Consider the following 13,842-nt stretch of genomic DNA (forward strand, 5'->3'; position numbering starts at 1 on the left):
CTCTCTGATTTTATCAGTGCAACAGGCTGCTCTCGGCTGTAATGAGTGGTCAGGCTGTTTTCACCATGTTTGGTTATTACATTAAGCGGTAAGTGAATGCAGGCAGCGGGAAAACAAACTCACATCAAGTTCAATAAAAGAAAATTGGACACAAAGTGTAGAGAAATGTTGCTGTGAGTACACTTTGTTTTACCCAAACACAGTTTTATATCAGTAGAGCCAAAAGTGAAACCAAGCAGCAGTGAAAAAAGTGTTTCCACAAACCTTTTTGCGGGTTTCGGGTCTTTAGTTCGCTCCTTCATCTGCACAGCTCGCTCACTTTTCCCTGGGAGGAGAAAATCAGCCATGAGGTTTTTCAGAGTCATTGAGAAGTTGAGTTTGAGCTGGTGAACGTGTGACAATCGAAGTGTCTCTGTGTCCTGAACAGAGGTATTTGTTGCTGTTTCGAGGAGACCAGACGGGTTATACCAGTTCACAGTGTGTAACTCCGCCCCCCTTTTCTGAACGCCATCATCATCCTGTAAACTTCCTGTTCGAGTCGTCGTCAGGTCTGGGTCCATGTATGTTGCTTTAAAAAAAAACGCACCCTCAGGTCCCCGTCAGTCTCCGCTGAACCGACAGAAAACTCACCGCAGGTCCCAGATAAAGAGCGTTGTCCTTGATGGGACACCTGCTCCACGACTGTTTAGTGTGTATCTATGAGTGTAGGGTCTGGGACATCACATCCTTGATTGCTATGGTAACAGACACTAAGGAATGAACCAGCTTACAGAGTCTTACAAGTGAGTTCACAGTTATGCTACAGACAGACAGTGAACTCTTGTTTCAGAGCCCACGTACGAACCCTGTGAAGCCTCTTTGTACGAATAAATGACACGTATAACATTGATGGAAAAATACTGTGTGTTCATTTAACCGTGTTGATTATATGTCCTGTCTTGCAGGAAAGTTATGTGAGAAGTCTCGGTTTAGTTTTAATTTGGAAAGTGGACTTGAACTGAGAGGCAAAGTCCTTCCTTGCAATGAATCAGATAACGTGGCCGTCAATACGACGTGTCTTATGCAGGGCTCCAGAGCGACCAAAATTTTTTAAGAGTGTGACTAATAATCATCATCTGTGTGTGTTCTCCTGTGACCAAACGCACAATCATGGTGGGATCATATCGTGGTCTAAACCAATTAAGAGACAGAGTTTGGGCGGGTCTTTGTCTCTGTGGTCCTGTTCACTGCTCTAAGTTGAAAAGAAAATAAACGTGACAAAACGAGGGAAAATGAAGAGAAGTAATAACATTGAAAGTTTTTTCATTATGAAAACTAAGCCTACAACCATCCCCACTACTCAAGAGTCCATCCAGCCAGGACACGGAGCCCTCGGCCCCTGGTGGGATGCCAAGCCCCGGTCCTTCTGCGATAGCAGCAGACTGAGGAGACTAGGGTTGTCACGAGAACCGATACTTCGGCACAAAGTCGATGCCGTGGGCCGTGCCGATTCCTGTCGGGACCGACGGGGACAGTATACGCACGTGAGTCTGAGCACACTTGTGGTCTTGGTGCGGCTACAGACGAGCTCGCGGTCTGTTTGTCATGTGACTGCGACACAATGTGTCATCTTTGCACCAGTATCATGCATGAAAAACAAGTGAATGAATGAGAACAACGGTGCTCTTGTTGAACTACTCGAAGGATAAAAGATGACAACATGACTTTCTGTTTGTGTTGAGCTATAATTATCATTTTGACACAAATTCTTTCTTCATGTTTCTGCTGCGCTTTAAATTCTGTGCTATGTGATAAGTTGTTGAAGCACAGTGGAGATTAAATACAAGAAAGTTTGGGTTCTGTCTTTGAGGACAACAGACGTTCAATTTCAGCTCAGTGCAGCACTTGAAACACTTTTTTTTTCTTTTTATATATAATTGTGCTTCAAACAAAGACAAGCATTTCTCTACACCTAATTCTTGTTTAAAAATAATTCACATTATATGAAAGTTATGGAGAGCGACAAAAGGGTGACCTTATGGCTTTAAATGCAACGCAATGAAAAATTTGGGTGCATCTAAAGTTTGTGCTGGTGCACCTAATAAAACAGTTAGACGCACCAGTGTAACCAATGCAAAAAGTTAGTCTGTTTAATTAGCTGTTATGAGTTCTCTGCATCGTGCTTCAATACTGATGAATTTCTCTGAGCTCCTGAGATTCTGTGCACTGCTTGAATAAAGAGCCACTGACTTCAAGATCCTCAACGTGGCGACTCTTTTTCACCCACAAATATCAACTGTATCTAGATCTGAACCCACTTCATGAAAAAGGTGTTAAAATAACTCACCTTTTTGCTTCTCCACTTTAACCTCAGCGACCTGCCAACACACAAGTTATAAAGACGTTAAACTACATTAAACTTTGGTCAAGGCCTTGTCCCTGTGCAAGAAGACTTTTATCAACATAAAAATATCTATATAAATAAAATAATTGTGATTTTTACATTTTAATTCCAGAAAAAAAAGAAAAGAAGAAATGTTAAAATAAAAAACAGATGGCTGAATGGCAAATATTTATATTGTTAAGTAGTAATTTGAAAATAAAATGTACAGTTTTTGTAAATGGAACAGTAAAAAAATAAAAATAAAGAAGAGCTTGAAAGAAGGTCAAGTGAAAGGACAAAAACAATTAATTTTTCATTCTAGGTTTCACGTTTTAATTGTTACAGTTTCCTACAATCTGAGGCAACACAATCAAATAGATCTACAGCCCATTACTGATGAGATATAACATTAATTTCCATTAAGAATAAAAAGCATCAAATCCTCAAAATGAAAGAGCTGTAACACTTTCATTTATAAATGATTAATCAATTAATTGAGAAAATACTCATAAATTTAAATACTAAACCTAATTGCAGGACTAATCCAATGTCCATCTGTATAAATCTGGTCCTCTGATCACTAGTGCAATAATCTAAATAAGAAATCAGTCGCCCTCTTGTTGGACAAATGTAACCTGTTCAGTTACTGACCTTGTGTTGTGGGATGTTTTTTACCAGACCAACGGTGAAGTGCTGTAGCGGTGGCGCTGCCTCTGCTCTGTTTGTGCTCGAGCCTCTACAGGAAAACACAACAGAGCTTCAGTGGGTTTGGTTTAAAACATTTATCAACCATGTCTGGACAGTGTGTGTCAGGCAGCACCAACATACCTTTTGTTCTTAGTCTTTGGTGGCACAGCTGAAAAAAGCACATGAACATGAGTTTCAGTTTGAGGCTCAGTAATAAGTTGTTACTTTGATAATTATCAATAATCAGGTTATAATTAGAGCTTTAAATCAGAGTGTAAACGTGGTTACATTGGAAAAATACGTTGAAAATGTTGAGTTGTTTTGTTCCCATTTTGACTTCCTCTTTGATCTCTTAAAGGGACAGTTTGTAGCTTATTTGGCTTTTTATTAGGAAAAATAAAATATTGCTTTCATAAATACGTATTTATCAATCTAATCACAATGGCATACAAATGAAAGCTGTCTCGTAGCTTAGAATGAGTTGTTTACAAATACATCGGTGGCCGGTGCACCCACCGGAGGCTGTCATGTTGCATCGCCATCTTTGAATACGGTATGCAAAAGCGGATAAACTAGGCTCAAACGCTCTATTATTTAGAGTCTGTGACTCAGCTTGTGCCCGGAGGATGATCTACGTAGTTCTTGTTGTTATGCTGCGGTTATAAAACACACGGTGCTAGTTAAGCAGCGTTAGCAGCTAGATCTTACAATGTTGAACCGTTGTTATACAAAGTGCAGCCAAACACCAGGCTGAAGAGAGAGGCTCCTCTGACAGCTGTGGAGCTGCAGCTGAACCAGCTGGAGCGCAGAGCGACCCACGTCTTTTTTTTTTAGCAGTGCCGTTGTTACAGCTGATCATACCGTATATCGGAGTGTGTTTGTCCTTTGATCTTCCGCCATGGCAACAGGCACATCCTGCTATGAAACCTGACTGATGGCACGAGTGGAAGTCTGCACGTGTGTTTAAAAAAAAAAAACGACAGTAATTGGTCAAAGATATTGTTAGCAATTTGTGAACGTGTTTGTCCTCGGCGGCCACCGTCACTTTGCCGACGGGAGGGGTGAGCGAGTGAGCGCTGCAACCTAGAATCTGAACGGTGGATGTCACGGTTTAGCCCCAATACTACATACTGAGGCTGTAACATAACATAACATAACATAACATAACATAACAGTGAAGCACTTTGGTGCAAATGCTCTTTGCTTTTAAAGGTGCTATATAAATAAATTAAACTTAAACATAACATAGCATAACATTAGTATATAATATAAGTTGTGTTGAGGCCGTTGACTAACTTCAGTGTAGATCTGCCCAGTAAACACACAGGAGTCCCTTTCACTCAGATTTTAGATAACACGCCAACGCTCAGGAATCAGTTGCAAAATATGCAAACACGACATTATCGTAATTTTTCCTGCCATCTCAACTGAACCTTTTTACGAAGACTTCAAACTGAATTGACACTTTTAACAGCTAGTCAATGAATACATATATTTAACAGGCTCAAACGTAGTCTCAGAACAAGGATATCATCAATTTGGGGTAAAATACCTTTAGGAACTGAAAATACGATGCAGAATTTGCTCTGTTGTTGTTCCAGGTCTTTGACTCCCTCGTAGTCAAATTTACACAGACTCTGGGCCGAGCTGTTGGCTTCAATGGCCATCCTCACCTCTCCCATCGAGAACAGAGCCTCACAGTAACGATAGTGACCCTGTAAACAAAACAGACATTAAACTCAGAAATAATATTTGTTTATCAGTGACGGATGTGAAGAGCGTAGGGTCGACAGGAAACACAGTTCACATTATGACTTTAGAAACACCACTCATACATCAGCTGCATAAAGAATACATATATACAAAACATTGTTAACATTTTTATGACAAATTAAGAGTACCTTTGTCCAGTATGGTTTTATCAAAGTGGCTCGTTTCCCATCACTAACTGCTTTTCTGTAAAAAAACAAAACAAACAGGCATATTCACACACAGTGGAGACTTCAGGTGTTTATTTATATGTATGTGAATGAAACATAAGTTACTTACAGCCACTTCTCACTTTTAATATAGCAAAGAGCTCTGTTCCCATACAGGAAGTGGTTGTCAGGGCTGAATGGAGAAAAAAAGAGTTCCAGTTAAAAACAACAAATTTACCAGTTTACTAAACATTTACAGACCAATACTGACAAGAAACCTGGATGTGATTCAAGTTTTTAACAATATCTGTGAAATTAGCTCTCGACTAAACCTTTTTTTTTTTTTAGTATGAGGTTAGGTTTTAGCTTATCAAACTATTTATTGTATTTTACTGAATTATTTTACATGTTTATCACCACAAAGAAAATGTGAAACCTTTTTAAACATTTCAGTGCAATACAGATTAAAATTTCATGTCTGGAAAAAACATACTTTTGAAGAGATATAAAAAAAAAACATTACTTACTAATCTCAAGGAAATTTCAATCGAATGCAACTGGACTTGGTATTTGTCTTAAAAGATGTTTCACCACTCATCCAAAAGGCTTCATCAGTTCATGCTCGCATCTGACCAGGATGTGAATGGTCCAAATATCTAGTGTGGAGACCCAGATATTTAACCTCTGTGAGGGGCGTTCACAAGACTGATGATGTCACTGGGACCCCTTTGTGCTTCATGTGCTAACGACAGTCGTTGGGGGAAAGTTGGGTTTCGACTTTGTTAGTGCCCTATTGTGTTATAAAAGTCGTTGAGGCGAGTTGAGGTGTCACATGAGGCCTTTTTTGAACAGTTGTTTTTCTTAGATAGTAGTTGTTGAATCTCCTGCAAAGGGATGAAAGGGCAGCATTGTAAATTGGAGATGTCTGAGACCTCCTCCCCTGTTGAGGGATGGTCTCTCTACTTTTACTTAGATTATAGATGACTTCTTTTACTCCTCTTTCGAACCATCTGTCCTCAACATTGTTGTCCTCAAAGAGTGGGCTTTCTCCTTGAGATGTAAATGGACAGCAGAGTCCAGGCCTGAGGAGTTAGCTCTCCTGTGTTGGGCCATGCGTTTGTGCAGTGGTTGTTTTGTTTCTTGTTGTGATATTTACCCCAAAATCGTATATTGCTATAATGTTTGGGATATTGACATTTGCCTTAGACATATGATAAGCTCGTGACAATCAGTTTAATAATGAAGCATGTAATCAACTTTTCTATAATTGGTGTAATTACTGTGTTTTGCTCTTACAGCCCAGAGAATGACATACACATGACAGGGGAAGTAGCAGTTACACACAGGGACTCAGTGTACTGGTTGTTTGATAAACAATTGGGATATCTGGTCTTCGTACCTAGTGTAACTGTGATAGTCAGCTGACACAGGGGAAAGCTGACGAATGCGGGGGTTGCGTGTCTTGTCCTTTTCTCTTTCTCTTGTCCCTTGCTTAATACAGGGATGCAAACGGGTCAGGACCAAAAAAGAGAGGAATTGTCTGGCATGTTGGGGGGGGGGGGCTCACCATTAACAAATAATTACATTACAATATCATGGAAAAGTCAATTTCCAGTAGTTCAACCCCAACCAAGTATTGAGTGCATATAGATGGACATAGTTTTCAGAAGGCCAACATTTCTATATTAAAAATGCTTTTAAAAAAGAATCCTTTGCAATGTTTAAATTTTGGAGATACTGAATTTTAGGTCTTCACTGAATGTTAGTCATAATTATTACTATTAAAATAAACTGAATAAATAAAGACATGGGATGTTTCATTCAGTGTGTAATGGACATATAGGCCTATATAATGTGTTAGTTTCACTTTAATTGAAAACATTCTACATCGCGGAGGCGACGTCTTTCCACCGAATGCACGCGGATACGCGCCGCTTTAATGAGCGCGCCGCGCATGACGCCCGTCTACATTGGAGGTCGGCTGTTATCAATATAATCAGAGACAACCATGAATGAGTTCGCCTCAGTTTCACGTGATTGTCACTGTCAGCCTGTTAGAAAAACATTTTACTGACCCCAGCTGAGACGCTGAGACCCCCCCCCCCGCTCAAAACAAAAACTCTTCGGATCTGAACGATTCACACAAGTCACCTAATTGGTCATGAAAAAAGCGAGTTTCGCTTTTCGGCACGCTGTTTGCATCCCTGTTAATAGGAGCTATCAACAGCTGATCAGCACCAAGCATGAGATTGGGGTCAGACACGAGGTCATGGCGTACGGACTCCAGCCAATGAGGATGCACATTACATCAATTACATCATATCTTGCATTTGTGTAATCAGTAACTATAAAACCGGACAGGGACAGTAGACAGCATCAGACTTCGTGAACTGATGCTGCTGCAGCATGTTGGTCAGGGAAACTTAGTCTGGTCCGGAGCTCTGTACACGATCTCTTTTCCTAGTTGATTCTTTTATAAATAAATATCTAAAATTTTGTAACTGAACGTCTCCTGCATACTTCATCAAACGAACACGCGAGTTCAAGTTTTAGAACTCTTCAAATGGTGACCCCGACGTGATGAAGGCAGGACTTTAACAAAAACGGAGAAATTGGACTTATAAAATTTTGTAATTGAACGTCTTCTGCGTACTTCATCAAACTAACACGCGAGTTCAAGTTTTAGAACTCTTCATTCTCCAATGTAGAGGTCTTTGCATTCCTCGTTGCATTGGACTGCATACACCAGATGTGGGTGTGTGGTGTTCTGTCCTTGGGATGTATCAGTCTCTGTCTGATGAAGCCTCTTGGATGAGAGGTGAAGCGTCTTCTAAGACAAATAACCAAGTCCAGTTGCGTTCGATTGAAATTTCCTTGAGATAACTATGACCTGGATAAAATGAGAAGATTCACAGGCTCATTACTTACTAATATTTGATAGCTTTGGAATAAAACTTTACAGCCTCTTGATACTGTTGTTTGATAAAGCTGTCATTTCCCTTCTTCTTCATTTCGTCACTTTTCTGAAAGAGGAACATGAAAAACTCAATTTTTTATATCCACAGGCACAAGACATAGATGATTTAGTGACATCACAGTTTAAGGCTTTTAGGTTTTATTTTAAAGCAACCCTTACCTTTCTGGCATTTCACACAGCACAGCAGAAAATTTAGAAAATCAACAACTCCACCTCCCCCCAAAGTCCCACCCACCTCTTCCTCCTGCCTCACCTCAACGCTGACTTTTTAATCTCATATTTTATATATTTTTTATCTCATATTATTCAATTTCAATTTAGTTGCCTTTTTTAGGCTATGTTTACTTTTCTCATACTTTCCTCATCTACTATCTCATCATTTTGACCTTTTATCATATTATGTATTTTCGCTATTGTGGTGGCAAAAAAATGTTGTTCCTTCAATAAAGTATTTAAAAAAGGATATCTTAACACGTCAGCTGTCTTTCTTGAGTTTTAATAAAGCATTCATGAATGGAGTCACACAAACACAACCGAACAGGAGTACAATCAGTGAGTGAGTGGCCTGAAGATGTTCTCAGGCTGTTATCTTTGTCGTTCCCAAAACACATTGAACAGCAGACAAAATATATGGCACTCTGATAGTTCTGCCTGGCTTCACCACCAGGACACAACACCCCTTGTAAATTCACACAGAGCACTGGTCGTAAGAGCTTCTCTGGCTTCTGACTTTTAACCTGTCCTGAGTGGACTCTGTCTCTGTGTCTGGTGTATCTCACACTGTTATCATCAAAGGGATTAGCTGAGTACCACTTTCCACAAGGAGAAAGGAAGTTCACTTAGTTAACATGGTTAACATTACACTATTCATATACCCCTTTCCCACTGGTCAAAAAATCGACGCTCGGCAAGCGACACGGGTTAAAATAGCCTTTAATCGGCTCGGCTACGATCGGCTTGCAGTGGGAACGCCAGACCCGGGTCAACCCGCTAATTTACGTGATGGCGCTGAGCGTTACGTGACGCCACGTCATCGCGCCGGTCGCGTCTCTTATCATGTACCAAAACAAAGCTCTGCTCTCATTTGAGACTGGGATCAAAAGATCAAACAACACTGACCAAAAACGATTGAAAAAAAGAAAAGAAGTGACAGTCTGTTTAACTGACGTGTAGGGGCCGCGGACATCTGTCATCCGGCCGCAGCAGACTGGCTGTCCTCCGCGGTCCTGGTGCTCAGGTCAGCCAGACGCCTCGTCTGCCTCGGCGGACGGACACTCCACGGCGGGCGGCTTTGGCATGACACTGCGTGTGTTTCTTGCACCGCGGATGAGAGTGGCTGATTTATGCTCTGTCTGATCCCCCAGCGGGGGGGCATTTTGGTCAATGGGAAAGGAGCCAAATGCAGATTGTTAGCGGGTCGACCCATGTTTAAAAAAAACCTGCGTCGACCCGCTAATTTTAGTGGGAAAACGGCTATAATAACTTATGTGAATATTTTTTAGCACGCTCCGTTTAATCCTATGTGTGTGTGTTATTTTTTTTTTTTCAACCTACAGAGTTGGGGATTCACATTTATGATTTGAATCTTGCGCTTAGGGACACTTTTGGAGTAGATGAGGATGGACTCTGTTCAAAGCTTGGAAATCACGTCCTGAATTACAAACCTGGCTGGTTTAGGTTTGTGTGTCAATGTGACAGTTGCTCATGCAGAGCGGTTCAGCTCTGTTGACAAGAAGAGACCGACCTTCAAACACGTCACTTATAATTTAACTAATCCTCATTCTAATGTTCTAACTTTCAATAGTTTTTGCAAAGTATGAACATTATATTTACTGTTTTGGAGAAAACATGAAAGGCTGCATTTGTCAAGTATGTCCCAATTGCTTTTAAATATCTCTGTGTGCTTGGCCACCTAATATGATAAGATTGGTCAGACTTGTTTCAGAACCATATGAGAACGAACCGATTGTGCTTATTTCAGGGGCTATTATTGTGATATTGGACCCAAGTGGAGCATTATTCAAAGTTGTAATCGATAGAAAACTCCATACTTATCACATACAAGCTGTCTGTGTAATCCTCCATTCTGGCTCTTTCCTGCTTCGCTTTGAAACGCTCTAATTCAATGCAGCGGTTCAGAGCTGCCTGAAACTGCCCCCAGGGATTAGTTCAACACGCGCCTACCTCATGATATGGCAGTTTCTCATCACCTCAAGCAAGTATCCAACATTTTAAACATATTTATAAGTCTGAAAAGCTGGAAAAGCATAATAGGTCCCCTTTAAATAAAAAAGTGTAAAAGTTTCAGAAAGGTACGGGTTGCTTTAATCCATCACAGCATTGACGGTTTCTCACCTCTATGAGATACTCAGATGGTCGAGCCATCAGCGCCTTCAGTGTCCGCTCCAAGTTTGCACCCATGTCTTGAATATACTTGGCAACTGATTAAAGCAAAAACCACATTCATAGAACTTCAATAAGCTTCATTATTTGTTTTCACTTTTCATGAACTTCAAATTGTGCCGGTGTCAGATGTGATTAGTTTTCTAGTAGACAGGTGTGTGTGTGTGTGTGTGTCTTACACTCAGTGAAGATAAGGTGCAGGGCTGTGAGGCAGTTGATTGGGTGACCGAACCCCATGACACGATAGCGAATATCAGGTTCTCCTGTTCGCTCCAACCAAATTAAGGCGTCGTCCAAAACCTCAGGCGACCGCTGGTAAATGAGAAAACATCACATCCCATAAATACCAGAGAATCGTGAACCATTTGTATTTTCATCCCGAAGTTTTGATGCATTGGAAAAAAATTAGTTAATTACATTAGAAGTATGTAAGTTTAACTTACCAAGTTAAACATGTTGCTTATTGAAATAATGTCCTTTGTTTGGTCTCTTTTGTTCTGAAACAGAGAACAGGCAGTTCATATCAAAAGTAAAAAATGTCAAAATCGTACAATATCAAGAAGTAAAAGTAAGAATTTAACAATGCTTGTAACAAAAGCTGTATTAAAAATATCTGCACTTACACTTCCTCTCTCCATAGCTCTTAGGACTGCTTCCATTATTTCCAGCTTGTGCAGCTGCTTCAGACTTATGTCTTCACTGTCGCTGTGAGAGAGTCACAATCTCGTTAGCACCGTAATCACCGGGTGTCAAGACATTAATTCAGAGATCCCAGTTACAAGCCCACTTACATATGGTTAATTAAACCAATCTCAATGGCCCAGGTAGCAGTGGGGCTGGAGTCATCGCGCTGCAGCAGGATGGGCAGCCAGAAAGTACAAACTCTCATCCGCTGTCCAGCCTCTTTTCTGGTGATAGGGTCGATACCAAGCCATTGGTCAAAAATCGCCTCTACAAAACAAAAAATGCAGAAAAGAAACTTGGTTTGATGCAGTCGAGGGCAGCACAAAGGTTTTCTATTCTTATTTATAAAAGCTACAGCACAATGTTAAGCAACACGCCACCAAGGAATCTCCTCCAACTTTACAGCCAATTATTTCCTCTTTTTGTTTCTCAAGAAGTAAAACACTGAAGTTTATGTGCCAAGATCAGTGGCTTCGTTAACTTTCACTGGAACTCAAGGAGGAAATTATCAGATGTTGCTGGTTGTGGTTTATCTACCAGACACAGGTTTTTTTTAAAAATTCAAGTTATTTCATCACATCCCATGTTTCTTACCCGATGGACGGAGGGCGATGACTGTACCATGTCTCTGAGAGGACAAATCACAAACAAAAAAGACATTTTCAGCGTTGCACAGAAAACAGCAGGATTAAATAATAATATTTACAGTTATTTTGAGTAGAGGCTGATAACTCACAACGTTCACACGGTGTCTGGAGTATTCGCTGTAGTCGGGATCAGAGTCAGAATCTGACATCTTGTCCAACTCTGAAAGAAAATGTCAATAAAACACTGAAACTCAAACAACACCAAGCCTCTTTTGGTGACGCAGCACCAATCTAATAGCTCAGTATTATTGCATTACCATGAAAATTAGCTTACATATCAGACACAAACTGTGAGCCTACCTAACCTATTGAGACTATTGTCAGGTTATCCAGGGAGGAAGTGAGAGGTGTGACCAATTAGCTGTAAAGAGGTTTATAGGAAGGTGCAAAACTTACACCTTGCAAAAAAAAAACCCCACAGAACATCAATTGAAAAGTGGATTTTCATCCGTGTTGCATCATGTAAAACATGAGAAACAGGATCCTGCTGAGTCGAGGCTGTGATCCCAGGGGGTGAGGTGGGTGTATTGTTCACACAGCAGTGATACCTGTCCGACTCCACCTTTAACCAAGCTGTCTGAAATCACAGCCACAGCCTGTTGTTTGATCCTTTATGCTCTTCCTTAACAATATGCAGACTTCACATCCCTCAATACAGTATTTTTCAATAGTTGAAATCACAGCAAAAAATATAATCAACAGTATAAAACTGCTGAGTGTGAAAGAGTCAATCTCTCCTCCGCCCTCCTGAGTCATGCCATAAACATCTGCTGTTTTGATTGTTGAGATGTTTGTAATAGTTTTCCTAATGTGAGTCAGTGAATGTCTGACACAAGCGACGTGAGAAACAATTTTAAATACATTAATTTAACGTCAAATTGCTTAAACAACGTGTCCAAGCTGTTAATTCAACCCACATCCGACTAGTTTGACGAGTTTAGCTCAGAAAAGCTTCACTCGTGCTCGACCCAGAGACGGAGAGATAACACAAGCTCCTATAAACTGTCCTGACGTTTTATCTCGTATATACCGATGTGTTTAAAACAGGCTAATTTTATAATTAATATAATACATCCATGGCTGTCGCTGGTTTATAATGTCGCCATTTTAAGTGTTTCAAATTGATGTTTATCTGAAGCTAAACCTCCGAGCAGTCACGTTATGTAGCTGACGACGCTCCTTCGTGTTAGCACCATGGATGTATTGGTTAGCACTTTAGCACAACAGCTAATGTGCGTAGTTAATGTTAAAAATGTTGCTTTAAAACACTCACAGAGCCGATTTATCCCACTGGGAACTAAGCTGGCGGTGACCTGGCTAATATAAACGAGCTAGTTCCTCCTAACGTGGCACCGTTGGATGGGTTTTTTCACGACGTTACGACACTTTTCTTGGTTTTAGCGCGACGCCGCGAGCTGGAGTTGCAGTTGTTCCGCTCGTCGTCGACGCTTCCGGGTTGAAAAGTGAGTTGAATGAGGGACAAAGGGATTTAAAAACACTCACGTCGTGTTAGAGCTTAACAGTGGTTTCTGGTACAAAGGTGTCCCTCCTGTTCATAGTAGTGTGCGGAAGTCGAAACTGATGCGACGGTGCCCCGCGAGCCGTGAGCCGTCACCACCATGCGTGAAGAGGCGGGTCCGTCTGCTGCCGCCGCTGCTGCTTTATCGATGCTTCCCCGCCACCAACCGGACGGTGAGCCCATAACAACAACAACAGCAAAAATAAAATAGTTCTTTACCAAGTATCTCCTGAATCAAGTGAGGCTAGTCTCACTTAATCTTAATCATAAATATCACTATCACTATCACTATACTAGGCCTAGGCCAGTCTCCTTGTGAGACTGCACTTTATCTAATGCACCTTATTCGACCACTGTGTTCTTAGTGTTATTTTGATTTTCTAGTGCTATAACGTTACTTCTTATATTCTATATTTCTTAAGTGACCACAGTCAGTGCACATGCTATGTATATTGTTATTTATACTGATGCATGTTTATGTCACTATATGTTTTCTGTGGTTTATGTTTTTACTTCCTATGTTATCTATGAGGTGCAACACAAATTGCCCTTTGGGACATGAAATAAATTGAACCTTGAACCTTGAACCTATACTGTTTTCATTTCATTTATGTCCAACGTGTGCTGTATGTTTGTTGTATTTT

At 40.6% G+C, this 13,842-nt stretch overlaps 1 protein-coding gene across 1 annotated transcript in view; it reads right to left on the reverse strand.

Annotated features, from left to right (window-relative positions):
* Nucleotides 1-13,329, reverse strand: part of ttc3 (tetratricopeptide repeat domain 3) — a 27,329-nt gene extending 14,000 nt beyond the window's left edge. The window contains exons 1-16 of the mRNA XM_085798198.1: nt 13,183-13,329; nt 11,769-11,839; nt 11,627-11,660; nt 11,140-11,299; nt 10,972-11,053; nt 10,792-10,845; nt 10,528-10,660; nt 10,301-10,386; nt 7,897-7,991; nt 5,099-5,161; nt 4,951-5,005; nt 4,602-4,764; nt 3,191-3,218; nt 3,014-3,098; nt 2,327-2,357; nt 265-325 (exon numbers count right to left, since the gene is read on the reverse strand). Coding sequence (XP_085654324.1) covers nt 265-325; nt 2,327-2,357; nt 3,014-3,098; nt 3,191-3,218; nt 4,602-4,764; nt 4,951-5,005; nt 5,099-5,161; nt 7,897-7,991; nt 10,301-10,386; nt 10,528-10,660; nt 10,792-10,845; nt 10,972-11,053; nt 11,140-11,299; nt 11,627-11,660; nt 11,769-11,828 — 1,190 coding nt within the window. The 5' untranslated portion in view covers nt 11,829-11,839; nt 13,183-13,329. The remainder of the gene's footprint in view (nt 1-264; nt 326-2,326; nt 2,358-3,013; nt 3,099-3,190; nt 3,219-4,601; nt 4,765-4,950; nt 5,006-5,098; nt 5,162-7,896; nt 7,992-10,300; nt 10,387-10,527; nt 10,661-10,791; nt 10,846-10,971; nt 11,054-11,139; nt 11,300-11,626; nt 11,661-11,768; nt 11,840-13,182) is intronic.
* Between the last annotated feature and the right edge of the window lie 513 nt (nt 13,330-13,842).

Source organism: Trachurus japonicus, chromosome 14 (genome assembly GCF_045865225.1).
Source record: "Trachurus japonicus isolate A0001 chromosome 14, Traja_1.0".
NCBI classification, from domain to species: Eukaryota; Metazoa; Chordata; class Actinopteri; order Carangiformes; family Carangidae; genus Trachurus; species Trachurus japonicus.